Source organism: Toxorhynchites rutilus, chromosome 1, assembly GCF_029784135.1.
Source record: "Toxorhynchites rutilus septentrionalis strain SRP chromosome 1, ASM2978413v1, whole genome shotgun sequence".
In the NCBI taxonomy this organism is placed as follows: Eukaryota; Metazoa; Arthropoda; class Insecta; order Diptera; family Culicidae; genus Toxorhynchites; species Toxorhynchites rutilus.
The window spans coordinates 174,850,560-174,868,073 of NC_073744.1; the positions used below are offsets into that span (position 1 = coordinate 174,850,560).

At 38.2% G+C, this 17,514-nt stretch overlaps 1 protein-coding gene across 12 annotated transcripts in view; it reads right to left on the bottom strand.

Moving 5' to 3' along the window:
• Positions 1–17,514, bottom strand: part of LOC129762255 (double-stranded RNA-specific editase Adar) — a 125,758-nt gene that overhangs the window by 19,209 nt on the left and 89,035 nt on the right. For all 12 annotated transcript variants that reach the window (XM_055760343.1, XM_055760341.1, XM_055760337.1 and 9 more), the window contains 2 exons: positions 6,936–7,366; positions 6,592–6,843 (listed from right to left, as the gene is read on the bottom strand). In XM_055760343.1, the coding sequence (XP_055616318.1) occupies positions 6,592–6,843; positions 6,936–7,366 (683 nt within the window). The remainder of the gene's footprint in view (positions 1–6,591; positions 6,844–6,935; positions 7,367–17,514) is intronic.

Here is a 17,514-nt window from a genome sequence, read left to right on the forward strand (position 1 = left end):
TGCGTATAGTTCCTCAATAACCTAATCGGAATTCGATGAGATAATACTCGAAACTTTTTCTCTAACGCTTCGCACTATTTCGTCGTTACTACTTTCCTCGCTTTCAGATTTACTATTACGCCGTCCGGTAAACATTTTAAGGATGAAAAAAACAAATGTGTGTCTAATAAAAAAAAATTGGAATGAACAGGGGCTTATCCACGTTGCGCAATTATTATTCTCATTCTCAGAACAAAAACTTGCAACTTGCTTCTTCTTTTAGCCTTTTAACTACCAAGCGCAAAGAAATATGAAAACGAATCACGTGGAAAACCGGAGTTGCCAAATGTGATATAGTTTATGACGATTATTTTCCCACAAATGTGACATATGTTCTTAGTATGATATATTCATAGAATCTTCGCAATCGATTGAACAGAATATTCCATATTCTCCATTAAAATTGTAGTTATTCATCGCCATCGAATATAGTATATAGAGCAAGTACGTTCGGTTGAATTTCATTTTTTATTATCATTGGCAACATTGTATAATTGACTGAAAAATTATTTTAAAAAGTTTTCTAATCGGCAGACGGTTGATTTCATTCGGATTCAACAGAAAAGTAGTCCTGAATCGAACCCGAATTCATTATTATCATTGCCCGGTATCTAGCGCACCGAGAGTTGAATTCGGGCCCCGCAAGAAACTCGACCGAATCGCTCTGGGCGACGAAAGTGTTAAACCCAACCGCTCGCCACAACAATCATCCAGAGACTGACATCCAAATTCATTTCTAAACTCATTCTCGAGAGATCGTAAAGTCCTTGTGTACCTCTCGAGTCTCCCGTCTCGCCTGCAAAGACGCGTTCGAAGCGCCAATTTCAACATTCGGGTCGTGCCAAGCTAAACTGAGCGGAGAGGCGAGAGACTGCAAATCGTATACTATAGAAACACTTGCCTTCGTGGAGCGAATTACGGCTGCGATCTGCACACAAACCGAGTGGAAAGAATCTTCTGATTCTCCTATCTAGATTCCGTGAAGCGATGTGTTGATAAACTCAGAGCAACCAAGAGAATATCGTTTTGTTGGGAAGGGAGAGGATTAATCGTTGATCGCAATTTGTACAGATCGCGATCTGTGCAGTTTACGGGGAAATACTGTCTCGATTCCGCTCATATATTCTCAGAGAATTTTGCATTCTCTCATTTGCCTCTTGGAATGACGTTAGATGGTGCGAGAATCAAATTGGAATCTTTTGCCTGAGGCAGCGAGTGTCTCTGTAAAATCCTTCCTTTTTCACCCAAATAGTAAACATAGAAGCCTCGATCGCGGCACTAAAATATAGGTAGATAGTTGAAATCGAGTTGTTTCCTGTGCACTATTGCAATGACATTTTTTTTTGTTTCTAGTATGAAATAATCTAAGCCAACGCAAAAGACCAAAGAATACGAGAAATTTTGAGTGCTTTATCCAGACGCTGTTATGTCATTACCTTTGTGTGGGTCCCTTCTCATTGCTCAATTCCGGGTAATGAGAGGGCTGACTCATTAGCAAAGGTAGGTGCGATTGAAGGCGATATTTATCAGCGTCAAATCGCCTTCAATGAATTTTACTCTTTAGTCCGTAAAAATACCATCGCTAACTGGCAACGCAAATGGAACGAAGATTTTTTTAAATTCCTAAAAATATATATATATGTATAGCCCTCACGATTTCCAACAAGTCGTCCATACATCGGAAGATAGGCACTTTTACATTCCATTCTTTGACTAAAATTCTGTAGGTCTGATAGATTTTTTGTAGGTTTCTTTTTAAATTTTGATTTTTTTCACCTCTTTTCGAAAAATCTTAAATTAATAACTATAAGATCTACAAAAAGCTGGTCAGAGAATGAAATGTAGGAAATTACTTAGGGTTTCATTTAAAATTATCAATGATTTTTTTGGAAAAACATTTCATTGTAAAAAAAATTGAAAATTGAAATTCATTTCATTCGTTCGAAAAAATATGCTTTTAGAATACTGAAAAAAAATGATATAAAAACCCCTCAAATTTCCAACAAGTTTTCCATACATCGAAGGATGGGCACATTTACATGGAAAAAGTTTTTCGAACAACAAATTTATCATGTTTTTCTTTGAAAAAGTGCTATTAATGTTTTATCCGTTACATTTTCATGTATAAATTATCACAATTAGCATGATCTACTAACTTTTCTCTATTTAGAAACATGTCAAGAACATGTCAAACGTGAGAATTTACACACAAAAATGTTACGAGTAAAACATTATTTTTTTCAGGAGTCTTCATACAAAAAAGACTTATATTTCAAAAACAATAACAGATAGATTGTTGACGTCTTCGACAAAAGTTCATATTTTAATAAGTTCTAAAACATTGTCGAATACTTTATATCGCTATCTTGACTTTACACAAAATTAGGATTAGTTGTATTTTTTTCAAAGAAAACATGAAAAAGTTGTTGTTCGAAAAACTTTTTCCCTGTAAAAGTGCCCATCTTTCGATGTATGGACGACTTGTTGGAAATAGTAAATGCTATTCATATACATATATATATTTTTGGGAATTAAAAAAAATACGTCTTTAAGAAAAATAAATTTTAATTTTTTTGTCAGTGAAATTTTTTTCCATGAAATTTTTGGTATTTTTTTGTGAAAATTTAAACAATTTCCTACATTTCATCCTTTGACATGAATTTTGTAGGTATCATAGTTTTTGTGTTATATTTTTTTGTAAAAAGTTAAGGAAAAAAAAGTTTGGCTTTTTCAATAAAGTAGTCTGATTATTTTTCGATTATTTCAAGTATGCAAAGTTGCTTAAATGACCAAAGTCTTTTCACCCACAACGTTTCACTGCTATCTGAAATGGTGCTGCCAACGGCCAGTCGAGTTGGCATGACATTCGTCTAGAGTAAACAATCTCAACGTTCCACAGTCAACAGTTATCAAATGCAGCCAAATCAGCGGTCAGCAGAATTCACCCACAGCATCAAGGGCACCCTCGTCAGCGATAAAGAAATCGCATAAATAATCGGATATAATAATGACGATAAAGGATAAACATGAAATATCGTACGATAGTTGGAATTTGCTAGCTTAGGATAAACATTAATAAAAAGGAATAGATTCTTTGAAGAGAGTTCAGTGTTAAGTTTTATTTGAAATCAGAAGGTTCTAATTTAAATTTGAAAAGTTGTAAAGTTTTTTTGGTGAAATAAATTTTTTTTTTATGAAATTTATGTAACCGAATCGATAATTTGAATAATGTACATAGGGAAATTTAGTAAAGATTAAGGTGAAGGTGGAAGCTAGCCACAAATGGCTGCCACAATGGCGCTCATTTCTTTCATCTCCCTCCCTCACCCCTCGCCCGAGAATCAATAATTTTGCGAGACAGTGTGAAGAAAATGATCGTTTTCGCACACTTCCAATCAAGTAATATCAACCAAACTCTAATCGATTACTCACAAGATATTAATTTTTCATCTGCTGTCGCACTGTATAGTGAAAAACGTCGAAAAACTCGAGCAAGTGCTCTGAAAGATAAATTTTCATTCTTCAATCTTCGACAATGGTTTTGTTTGTATTGGTGAAAGCATCGTAATTTTTTCGATACTGATGCCAGACAACATCATCGAAACAGCTATAAAAACCACTCTATAAAATGTTATTCCTGAGTCATAGCGTTTCATGTCATGAAAATCAATAGAATAAAATAGTATGATATCAATACAATTATTATTTTTACGTTTAATAGGTTTATAATGTTAGTTTTAGCAACTTTAACATTGGGTAAGAAAATTGTATTGCAGAGCTCGGAACACTGCCACGGCGGCCTATGCTTTCAAAAACAGTAAACGGAAAAGTATTACATTCAATCAAAATGCCTCGGCCAACGTAGAGAAGGGTTAAGGCTCTCCAACGTGAATATGTGAGAACAATACGATCAACGAAGGAAAATATTAAAGAATTATCAACATGAAGTTACTAAAGGGTGTGTCACATCAAATTGCATCACGGAAAAAATGCTGTAGAAATTCGCCCAGTAGACCGATCCTTTTGAAAATTTTAGACAGTAAAATAAAAACTATTAAACAACTTTTGGCATTTTCTTTTTCTTCATACTTCGAGCCCAAGCCCGTATGCTCGCACCTTCCTCTTTACCCGTCCATAAGGTTCTGTACAACGTCAGGTTGTAGTTTTTTTGAACAGAAATCCATTTTCTCTTGAAGTCCGCCTCCGATTTGACAACTTTTGGGTTCTTCCGGAGGGCCTGCTTCATAATCGCCCAATATTTCTCTATTGGGCGAAGCTCCGGCGCTTTGGGCGGGTTCATTTCCTTTGGCACGAAGGTGACCCCGTTGGCTTCGTACCACTCCAACACGTCCTTTGAATAGTGGCACGAAGCGAGATCCGGCCAGAAGATGGTCGGGCCCTCGTGCTGCTTCAATAGTGGTAGTACGCGCTCCTGTAGGCACTCCTTAAGGTAAACCTGCCCGTTTACCGTGCCGGTCATCACGAAGGGGCGCTCCGCTTTCCGCAAGAGCAGATCGCTTGCCACACCATGTACTTTTTAGCAAACTTGGATAGTTTCTGCTTGCGAATCTCCTCCGGAACGCTGAATTTGTCCTCTGCGGAGAAGAACAACAGGCCCGGCAGCTGACGAAAGTCCGCTTTGACGTAGGTTTCGTCGTCCATTACCAGGCAATGCGGCTTCGTCAGCATTTCGGTGTACAGCTTCCGGGCTCGCGTCTTCCCCACCATGTTTTGCCTTTCGTCGCGGTTAGGAGCCTTCTGAACCTTGTATGTACGCAGGCCCTCCCGCTGCTTGGTCCGCTGGACGAATGAACTTGACAAATTCAGCTTATTGGCTACATCCCGGACCGAACTTCTCGGATCACGTCTAAACTGCTTAACTACGCGCTTGTGATCTTTTTCACTGACGGAGCATCCATTTTTGCCTTTCTTCACCTTCCGGTCGATCGTTAGGTTCTCGAAGTATCGTTTTAGTACTCTGCTGACCGTGGATTGGACGATTCCCAGCATCTTACCGATGTCCCGATGTGACAACTCCGGATTCTCGAAATGAGTGCACAGGATTAATTCACGACGCTCTTTTTCGTTCGACGACATTTTTCCAAATTTACGAAAAATTGACAGTGAAGCATGGCCAACGTGATCTATACACTCTTATCTGATTATAAGCGAAAGCTGAAGATATAATTCCTAAAAATTAAATTTCTACAGCATTTTTTCCGTGATGCAATTTGATGTGACACACCCTTTATGCGGAAGAACTGGTTAATACCAAAAAAGCCCCAATTCGCATGTGTTATAAATTGGCTCATGTAACGCTCGCGTATAATCAGAATTTTACTTCATATGCAAATGCACCTTCTGTATATATTTATATTTGCAATTGTATATCGGAACACATCGTTCATACATTTTACTTTAGTATTGAAATGTTATTTTTTTTTTCAAATGTATTCAAAGAAGTGTCAATGAAGCGCCACACAGTCTGATAAGTGAATTGATCTATTTACGTGTGCTTTGCTCTTCTCTCACAAACACTATTACCCCATTTTTACTCGTGGGCTTACCTATACTACTACAATGGCTAGCTTCCACCTTCACCTTAAACGATGTACAATATAGTGTTCCATCGCCATGTATTTATTCTGCACTGTTCAAACCCTTTCCGAAGCACATCCCAAAAGATTAGGCCTTTCACAGCACGGAGCAAAGCCACAGGGGCTCCCACCCGTCGAATGAAGCGTGAGGAACACGAGGGTTCCTTCCACGCACCCGTTGCTTCCATGAGTGGAGCAACATGAGAAAATACAGTCCACAGTTCCCAGCAAACGGAACAGGTAATGTTGTGCCTCAAACATAATCTCTTTATAATCCCTTCAATTCTTCAAATATTCTGGTTTCTTAAAATTATCCAGTTTTCTTTAGAAAATCTTAGAGCATTTTAAGTGTAGTTAATATGATTCGGAATTTTCATTCTAGAAAAGCTTATTCAGTCGATTTGCAACTCGATTTGTATGATAATAAGTTAGGTACGACGGCGCCAGTGGTTGTGTGGTTAGCGTAACAGCCTCACAATCCGATCGGCCCGGGTTCAATCCCAGCTGGCGTCGTTGGGATTTTCTGAGGCGAAAAATCTCTGGCTACGTCTTCCTTCGGAGGGGAAGTAAAAGAAGTTGGCCCGGCTCATGAGTTGTTGAGTCTGATAGGTAGGAACAGGTGGAGTCGCCTCCCTGATGTCGGTGATTGGCACTGAAGTGGCGGAAATAGGCCGACGAAAAATAAGCGAAAATAAAAAAAAAAAGTTAGGTACAGCCAGAAGAATTTTGATAGAGATTACAGTTTGTTTATTACGGATATTTTTTATCTGATTAAATGAAAAGTAGAAAAAAAGGAAAAATCAGGATCTTTGAAAAAATCAGGCAAAATTGAGTGCTTGTCGGGATATCAGGGAACTTGACAAAAAGTCTGGGAAATTTTGGCATCTCTGGTGTCAACACGCTTCACTCATTCGCACTCGCAACACTCTTGCGTCACACACATTTCCATCCTTACCGGTACATGTGCGCCGGATGCAACAAGCTGCCCAGCACGATCGAGTGCAGATAGATTGGCTCGATCACGGACGCGAGCAGCGATCCTTGCAAGCCGAGTACGTTCCAGCGTGATATTTTGTCCGAGCAGGACATCGTCAATAGACGCTGCCCCTGCAGGACACCATCCCACGTCTGAATGCCCTCGCTGCTCTTGACCGGTATCGTCCCTTCGCCCGATTCCACCTTGGTGCGCAGCTGGCCGCGGGCTTTCCTGTTTTGAGGAGGGGTTAGCAAAAATTATCATTATTAACTCTTCCATAGTTCATGATCTAACGGTCTTTTATCGAAAATGTAAATGCCTACCGATTCGGATGTTTGTCTACATCCATGTTATCATTCTCGTGTGGGCTAAAAACACGAGCATCCCCACAGGGGGCCGTATTGATGTACAGATGAAAGTTAATGCCATCCTTCAGACGGTACAGTGTCGATCCATCGGCGGGTCGCACGAAAATGCTTGATTCCTGTTCCGGTTGCTCGATTCCTCCGAGACTGTTGGTGTTGTTGTTATTGCCACCCTTTCCATTGTATTGAGCCGTTGCCGAATTGTTGTTAGAAGCAGCAACGTTTGTGTTCGACGACTGGCTTCGACAGTGTAAATCCAACTGAGCATAAAAGTAGTCCAGCAAACCGCGACGGGCGATGATCTCCGCGTGTGAGTCGTTAATTACCGTGCCGGTGACGCTCATGTGCTCCCCGCTCACACACTTGGTACCAGTTGCCAGAGAGATGACCTGTGAAACAATGTTTCTGGTTAATGTTGGAGTTCTTCAATAAGGCGTTTTTTTATGTTTTCATTTAAGACCACCCGTTGGTTCCAGACCCCATCCTAAGTCCTGTTTTATGCAATGCGTCTCAATAGGGATGGATAAGATTTTGATAGCTCAAAGCGGCTCTCTGATTATCTTTAATGCTGACTTCGGCAGTCATTTGTCTTCAATTAGGCCTGTCATTTTACTTGACCATAGACTGTGGGGGCTATTCTGAGAGTCAAGTCGGTACACTGCGTTTCGTAACTATAGAGCCACTCCTTTTTTTGAGTTTCAATAACCCATTTTCAGTTTAAATAACCCATTCGGGGTGGTTTCGACCAAGCTGCACCACGTTCTAGTGTGCAACTCGTTCTACGCAGAGGATACTGCTCGTTTAGAATCTTCAAATCACCTTTTACTGCTTGTAAGCTGCATCTACTATTCGTACGATCACTCCTCATAAGTTCTTGACAGGGTTTTGATTTGGTAAACAAGCTGACCAGTTCAGAATCTGAAGCCCCTATTCATTAAATCATGCCATGACCGTCCGGATTTTATGATTATGGATTTTATGAATTGTTATGAATTTTTGTTTGAAAATCCTGATTTCCGGGGCTTTTTATCAAAAAACTTAAATTTTAACGTCTGCGACACTAGTAGTCTGATTGAGCAAATATTTTGCATTGGGTATATTATAGCGCAAATCAAAATTTCGCAGCAAGTTCCGAATGAAAAATCAAGATTTTTATTGGCACCCAAAACCATATATTTTGCCCCGTATTCCGAAAAAAAAACCCGAACCCAAAACGAAAGGAATGTCGATTTTTGACATTTTCCGAGAGGACGGTAGATCTCGACGTTTCATGCAATTTTAAGACATTTGGCATCAACAATTTTTTTTAAAACCCCGAATTCCTTTACCTCCGACCAATGCCGACCAAATGCCCAGCTGCTTCGTTGCATCAAGATAGAAGTACGAATTGCTCAATCTGTTGTTTCGATTTTTAATATGTTAAAACTGGGAATCAATTCGGGAATACTGCTGTTGTGTCGATTGCTCGTGCCGCTCAGTGGAAGCATTCAAAGCAATGAAATATGCGTTTGTTGAATAGTATATGGGACTGTGCTCTGGAAGATGTTTGCTGTATCTCTTTTCAGATTTGAGAGTCGGTTCCGCACATATTATGCTGCATTGAGAGAGAGAGAGCGACATAAATTTTCCGCTTTGTGGTTTCCAATTTCAGCAGCAATTACCACTCGGAAGTCATCTAGTTAGCAATTAGTCGGCGGTGGCACCCAAAATGACATTTCTCAAGGCCGAAACATAAGAGTTCAGTTTTTCCGATCAGCCTTTTTCAAGACTAGAATCGAATGAACAGGAAAACTTTAAAGCAGTGATTTTCAACCGGTGGGGAAGTCCCCACTAGTGGGGAATTTGGTCATTAAAATGGAGGAATTGAGAATTTTTTGCTTCGCTTTGAAGATGACAATGATTAACAAAAATTATCACAAAAGCTTCATTGGATTGGGGCTTTTCGACAACGTTCTCAAAAATTACGATTTTGACGGAAATCGTTCAGGTGCAGGTGCCATACTGATTTGCCAAACTTAATATATCTTTTTTGTAATCAGATACAAGTATAAAATCAAAGGGCCTGGTGGGGTAAGGGAGCAAAAAGTGCCCCCAAACCAAATCACCAGCTGTATGGCAAATATTGTATAGGATATTAAATAAGAAATTTTGGCGGTTTATTTGAACCCCTTTGTGGTTTGACGTAGAATCTATAGTGAGAAACGTACTTTTTCGTTTATTTCACGCCATCCTTAAAAGCTTTGAGATAAAAATTTGAAAAAAATATTGAATGTGCATGTTACTACGGTGTATCAATAAAAATTATCAAAAAAATAAAAATATATAATAAAAAAAATATAAAATATATTTATTTTTCACATTTAAATGTGTTCCCACGGCTTTTCTAGATGTGTGATTTTTTTCAGATTTTTGTCAGTGTTGCGCGGTACAAAATTTTTTTTTTATATTTCCAAAGGGTCTGACTGGGTAAAGGAGTGAAAAGTGCCCTCAAACCAAATCACCAGCTGTATGGAAAATATTGTATAGAGTACTAAATAAAATATTTTGGCAGCAAGTACCATATATTTGAGTTCTTATATGGTACACCAAAGGATCTATGGTGGAAAATGCACTTTCTCGTTTTTTTCGCGTCATTCTCAATAGCTTTGAGACAAAAACATGGAAAAAATACTGAAAGTACATCTTACTAGGATGTATCGATAAATATCTTCAAACAAATTTTTCATCGAAAAATGTAATTATAAAAAAAATTAAATATGCGGTACAAAAAGAATTAATATATTTCCTGGCATTTCGAAATTTGAAAAAAATATAACTTTGGTCCCGCTTCTGTTCTAATTTCTATTTAAATGCGTTCCTATGTGTCTTTTTTTTCTACATGTGGTGCAATTTCTTCCTGAATGCTTAAGAGCATTGCGAGACACAAACATAATTTTCTTCATCGTCTGCATTATTATTTTTATTCTCTTGAAATCGATTATTTGATTGTATTCGAGGTTTTCAATTGTAAGATTAAAATTTAAAAAAATAGTAATAATTTGGATGTTTTTAAGTGTTTTTCTCATTAATCCGAATGATCTTTCCACAAGGACTTTATTTTTTCTCACAGAGCTCTATCGTCCTACTGACTCCTATGAATTTGGTAAACCATCTAATCATAATCTCATATATTTCAAGATATGAGAAAAAAATCTTTGTACAGCGCAATGCTCTAAATATACCGACAAAATTTAGCCATATAAAAAACAAAATTTAAATAAATATCAGAGCAGTACTGGGTCTCTAAATTCAAAATAAACTAAACATGTCCAAAGGCCAAAAAAATTTTTTTTTCGCGCAATCCTCTTGAAACTTCAAGAAAAAATTACGCTACATGTGGAAAAAACAACACATACGAATGCATTTAAATGAAAATTAGAGCAAAAGTGGGTCTCAAAGTAATATTTCTTTTAAAATTTCGAAATGCCTGAAAATATATATAGTTTTTTTTTGTACCGCGAAAAACACTCTAAAAATTCTGAAAAAAAATCACATATGCCTAAAATAGACGTAGGAAAACAAACTAGAGTAGTATTGAATCTCAGAATAAAAAAAAATTAATTTAAAATTAAAAAGCCGTAGGAACACATTTAAATATGAATTAGAGTAGTACTGAATCTCTAAATTCCAAAAAATTTTTTTTTCTAAATTTCAATATTTTTTTAGTACTTCAATTTTCGATAAAAATGTTTTTTTTAAATTTTTATTGATACACCGTAGTAACATGCACATTCAGTATTTTTTTCAAATTTTTATCTCGAAGCTTATAAGGATGGCCAGGCCCTTTGTTGCGAATATAACTTGAAAACCGTTTGTATTCTTACATTACTTCACTGATATGCTACAGACTTTCTTACAAAATATTAATGGGGGTGAAGCACTGGGATTAATATTCGTAAAAGGGGCAAGCGAGCAAAAAAGGTTGAAAATCACTTCTTTAAAGCCCCCTCCATTTTCTTCACCACCAAAACATCCCCGGCGAATGAACGTTTAAGGAGAAGAAGCCAAAAGGAAGTGAGGAAAAATTGAAAAATTGAGTAGAAATAAAATAAAAACTAATTAGAATTCGATGAAAATCGAATCCAGCAACATCAACGCCAATGACAACACCTTTACAGAATTTTCATAAAGAGATAATTTTTCTAGCCAATTATTTCTTTTCCCAATATATTTAAATATACAGTTCTTGGTGGAGTCCAACGTCTCTCCGGTCATGTCCTCGACATTATCCACCCGTATTTTCGATACTAAGGCGATTGATTGATTGATTGATTTTTTTTCTATTATAGATGCTTTAAACTATGAAGTCCATTCGCCTCTAGGGTCCTGAGGGGTTGAACCCACGATCGTTCGCTTGGTGAGCGGAAGCGCAGACAAGTCGCTCTTTAGTAAAGTGACCAGATGGTCAGAGGTCTAACGCGGGACACAAAAAACAAAACGTTATGTATATACGTTATGTGAACATAAACCATAGTTTGGCGAGTCTTAACTGATCAGTATTATTTCTTTCTGAGTATCGGCACTCAGTTGTGATTTTTCGGTGGTTTAGATTTTGTTTACGCCCGAAAATCACTCGCTCAATCAGAGCATTTACGCCTGGCAAGCACGATTCAAATTCTACAATTTTCTTCAAATTACCGAAAGAAATGCTCGAAAATTTCAATTCATTTTTCATCGATTTTAGTGTTAACGTATGCATTCATAAAATGGACTAATTTCGGAAGGCGATGAAAGATAATGTATAGGAACAAATTTTCTTTAAATCTTACGTTTATTAAGTCTACAACAAAAATTATTCAAAGATGTTGATTCGCAGCAGCAGCATTGTCAAGCAACTTGATGATTTTTGCATACTGCAAGCTCCACCCCACAGCGAAGGAGTTGGACATCCTGAGGCACTTTGTGTCCGCCAGATATAGCCGATCTGGTATTTACAATATCGTCTCTTTGCCACTCCTCAAGCCGGGAGATCGAAGCAAACGGCCAAACGGTGGAGAAGAATCCGGCCAAAATGGGCATTTTTATGCGGAAGCGTCAGACGAGACCGGCCGTATCTGAGCAGCACGCAATCACCCAGAAGGAGTAGCTTGAGGTGCTGGTGAAAAACTTTCCGGCGAAGGAAGTGGAAAACTTCTTTTCGTACTCGTAATGAAAGACGAGACGTACTTGATGCAAGAATTCAACGGATGGCAGGAGATCGGGTACTTTACGTTCCCCAGGTAAGCGATGACGTCGAATATATCATTCATATCAAGTTCTCGAAGAAGGTCTTTCTCTGACAGACGTGAAGGGAATGTCCAAGCCGCTCTTCTTTCGAGTCATATGGTGAACGGGAAGATATATAGTACGAAGTGCTTGCCGGAGTTGGGAAGGTGATGTGGTCTTTATGCCGAACCTGGGATCAGCTCATTATGTCAAAAGATCACTGGAGGATCGATCGGCTGGAGATAAACATTGTCGCGAAGACTACCAACCTTCCCAACATTCACCAGCTGCGCCCGATAGAAAACTTTTGAGTGAATGGCCAAAATAGAGAGACAGACGACCATCAAGGCCACAAAAAGGTAAAATAACACGCCGATATACATATTTTCATCGGCCATGGTTCAGGTTCCGGCCAACTTCCGTAAGACCGCCCAGCGCTTCATTTACGATATTTCATCAAACAACTCTGCCTCTTCCTGTCGAGTGTACACTAGTTTTTCTGGCTTATTTAAAACGTTAAGCCCTGACCGAGCTAGCGGACCAAAGGTGAACTTTTCGTCTGACTCACGTTGGTCCCTGCGGATCAATAGGGGACTTTTATAAAATCGTTTTCCAATTTTGTTGCTGTCGCTTCCAGTTGACACTCTCTAAACAAAAAGCCCAATATCGGTGCGATGAAACCAGCTCAACGTATTAATCTTTGGATACATTAGAAGCGCTCTTGAACAGACTAGCAAATAACAGTTTTTTTTTTGAGGTTCATCCATTTAAGAAAATCAACATGATTAAATTGTGATATTGAAATATATTGATATTGCGGGACATTTTCGTTTCTTTTGCCAAATGCGGGACGTTTCGCGGGACGGAATCTTACGCGGGACATTTTGTTGAAATGCGGGACGTCTGGTCAGTTTACTCTTTAGACAAGTCTCGTTCCGTACTGTGAGATTACACTGGTTTGATCAATTTGCTATGGTGCAATTCCAAATGAAATCGAACTGGAAATGCGAATTTTCAAAACAAACTTAATTAAAAATGTTGATTCCCACGAAAAACTATCCTATGCAAAATATCACCTCAATCGGACTTCATTTACTAGTGTCGAACAGAAACTTGTTGGCGATTATTTTTCTGCTTATAGTACAATACAATAAATATAGAGAGGAGAAACTTGAGCGGTTTTATTGTCATGAGTGCTCCACTTACCCTGCACCACAAATTGTATTGAAGATTTATACTGCCCATGATTGCATAGGGGACGTAATCGACAACACCATTAGTGTTGGGAAAACGCATTTTTGTTGTTTTTTGGCCTACAAGCACAACCATGCAAATTTCCGATGAAATGATCTGTCCAGTTTAAGGATATCATCGGCAAACAGAGGGCATAGGAGATTTTGCGGATTGAAACATATTTTTTCCATTTGGAAAACGCTTGCGTCTATTTATGCGGACAATCAATCGTTTCAATGAACATTTGTTCGCATAGCTAGACGTAATCACCAGGTGGCTCTGTTTGTTGCGTTAGTATTTACAATTCCGATAATAGGCAAAACGTCTCCGTCGGTAGTTTCAGTTGTTATCGAATAAAATCAAAAATGTTTGGAAGAAATTTAGTGAAATTGCTGGAAAAGGTGCTCTTGATTTGTTGCGAGCCCCTCACAGTTGATTCATCCAGTTTTTTTCATTCTCTTTTTCTTTCTGTTCTGCGTTCACGGAATGTGAGCAAAAGAAAATATCCCTAGTTTTGTCATTCATTGATATTAATGTACCAGTTCATTCACAATCAGCATCGTTCTCGGACACTGACAAAACGGAGAAATTCGTTGAGGAAGATAACGAAGTACAGAATGCTCATAATAGTGACAAGAAATTAAATTGTTCAAGCATGCAAGGTTTCCATCTAAGTTAAAATGCTTCCATTTTACATGGTGAATATGCAATTCCAATTCCACTTGTCAGAAATGCTTCAAAAGACTCCAATTCCGATGTAAAAAAAACACCGTCTTGACTCAAATTCCAAACATTTGATTTTTGACTCAAATTCCGTACTTACGAACATCAAATGGTGGTGTCCAAGAAACGACCGCAATGGGAATATTTCGAGCGTCCTTTTGCAAACTATGCTATAGAATTAGCGGATGAAATTGCCAACATCCAGCTTTGGTTGACACGGCTGCATTCGCTACTCGGGTCTATTCAGCAGAATGCCTCCTCGTCGTCCAAACCTATGCAATCCTTAGCTGTGTGTGTGCATGCAGATCTTGCTCTTTTGTTGGCATTTCCGCTTGCACCACCGATTTGCGTTGCCCTTTCGGAGTAACAAGCAAGGCACTGACTCAATGAGAAAATCACACACATATCGGGATATTGAAAATGAACAGTCACAACATTCCTGAAAATTCAATGGCAATGAATAAATGTGAATGAATTCTCATGACTCGAGCTTTGAGGAAAGCTCAGATAGCACAGAATGAATATGAATGAACACAGTTGTAAATTTTTTTGCCGTTGAATGAATGACAGCAGCATCGACAAGCAAAATAAACGCGTTACACTGATAAAAATATATTTTCAATTTTACTTAACAAGCTCAATATTTCCAAGCCCTGGTAGTTAGTTTCAAATTCTTATCGTGAAACGTAATATGTCCAATGTGCAAACAGGTCCAATGTAACATTTTTCGCTCCGAGGCTTCAAATTTAAGCTCAAATCACGGAACAGCTGTTATGATTGGTTTTTCAAAGTTATTATTGACTGCTAGTGATAAAAGTAGTGATAAAGATCGATACCTTTTAAGACAATTCGCGGAATAATGTTCGGGTTTTCAACTTCATTTTTCTCGAGTTGACGAAAATGTTACATTGGACCTTTTCAAAAGTTACGCGAGAATTATTGATTTTAAAATGATATATAAAAGCTGTATGGAATTACGTCTGTTATGCGGACAGTGATTTTTCGGAAACGTTTTTTTTTTCAAAATTGCCCAAATGTTTTCGAACAAAAAATGTTTTTTTGCATGTTGAGCAAACGTATAACATTGTGTAGAACGCGAAACAGCGAAAAAGTCGATTTTGTTCCTTTTGTCGTTTACGTCTCCTATACAAACATGGGCCGTATAGGTTTCATTTAAGCAGTCGTCAGCGCGGAAAACCGAACCGAGCGTTAACAAAGGAGAACCTTATATCTGGTTTCTAAGGAAAACAAATCCAGCTCCGTTCTAATCATTCTATCACAAGTCCTTATTCGAAGTCGAATCATGGAAAATCGAGTCAATCAGATTGCAGATCACGTTCTGTTTGGAAAATCGGTCGAATTCCTGAACGAGGGTAATTATCATCCCTACAGGAGGCGTGAAGATCAACTTCAATAAGCCCGAAAGTTTCAAATTTATATCCAATACCCTATGCATGACTCAATTATATTGTGGTACAACAAATATGACATATGGAAGTATAAGTATTTTTGAAACAAGATTCAAGATCTTGTATGTAAGACGTCTATTCCATACACATATTTCGAAAATTGTTAAATTCGAATCTCCAAATTGGCAAATTCTTGGCCCCTTTTTCTATCGAACAAAACTTTGTGTACAATTAAAAAAATACCAGAGCAAAATAGTTCGTTTGTAAACCTTAGGCAAATATTATTCAGACGGCGCCGGATGATGACCTTTATCCACTCAGGGAACAGAAGTTGCCCTGGAAGACTCGTACGCGCGTAAACTCTACAACTTTTCTATGCAGCGGCAGCTTGTCTCTATAATGAAAATCTTTTCATCTGTAAGTAAGATTTTTCCGTGCTTTGCTTTCGGGTATTCTGCCATCAAATGCTTTGATTTTCCTGTCGAGGAGGCATCATGCCTCCTTGACCGACTGTGTGCCACTCCCCACCCCCTCGTTCAGCTTTGTGACACGATAAACAAACATCCGGTTTATGTGGAAAATCGCACCCTTCTGTGTGTCTGTTGAAAAGCATTCGAGCACAGGGGGCAGCAAACCACATAGTGTTTATATTGGAATAAAAGAGAGAAAAAGGTAAACAATTCCCTCTCGTGCTCGGATGCCAAATTACTTGCCTTAGGTCATTTTATGCCGCTCGTGTAATTATTACTGTCGTTGATCATCACCCACTCTAAATGGTGAAGAACCCGACATCCCCCAAAAGATTGCCACTATTGGAGTATGCCCAACACTGTCATGAAACAGTGTGGTAGTTTCAATTTAATGTTTCATGGAACAAGAAACTTTCAACTGCAATTAAAATATTGCTCGAGAAGAGCGTGAATTCGTGTTTATCACAAAATCAAGTAACAGTTCGGCTGAAAAGTTCATAAGGTAACACAGTGAAACTATTTAAAATTATTCGAAAATTCAATTTTTGTCATTCAACAAAATCCACGTTTTCTTACTAAGCGCACGTTCATGGGTCCAATAGCAGAACCGTTCATCGATTGATCTTCTAATCTACCCTTTCACATTATTTTTTACTATAAAATTTCAGTACTTCTACCGAAACTCGACATTATAATATCAGATTATTTTCAGACACAATTCTCGTGCATGATTTTTCATCCACTTGCAAATAACATGTTTCTTCGTTACATGGAATAAATGTTTGATACAGAAAATATGATAGAATAAAGACAGCTCTAAATCGGATAACTCCTTTCTCGAGTTTTGCTCTTATTAACACATTGGGCGATCCATTTTTTTATATGGATAGAAGACGATATAGGAGTGCGTTTTATCACATTAAAATCCATTTCCACTTTCGAACGAAGATCAATTTCGTTACCGCAAACATCAAATCGACTAACAACGCTCGTCAATATGTAATTGCAAAACACATGCGAATAGAATGTTTCGAATTTTCACATTTTCCTTCAGAGTTTTCCGAAAATTTTCAATTGTCATGTTTGGTTGGAATATTTGCATTATTTTTATGGGACCCTCTCTCCTTTCCAGAGGAGGAAGGGGTGTCATACCATCATAGAAACATTTCTCGTACCCAAAAACCCTCCCATCCCAAATTTGGCTCCATTTGCTTGATTAGTTCCCGAGTTATGTAGAAGTTTGTGTTTCATTTGTATGGCAGCACCTCCTTAGAGAAGGGGGCTGAGGTGTCTAACCACCATAGAAACATTTATTGCACCCTAAAACTTTGGTTTCATTTGCTTGATTAATTCTCGAGTAATGTAGAAATTTGTATCCATTGAAAGCTTTGTGATAGTCAAGTAGATTTTTGCAAGAGGTGCCATCTAGACGTCAACCTTATGAACTTTTCAACCGAA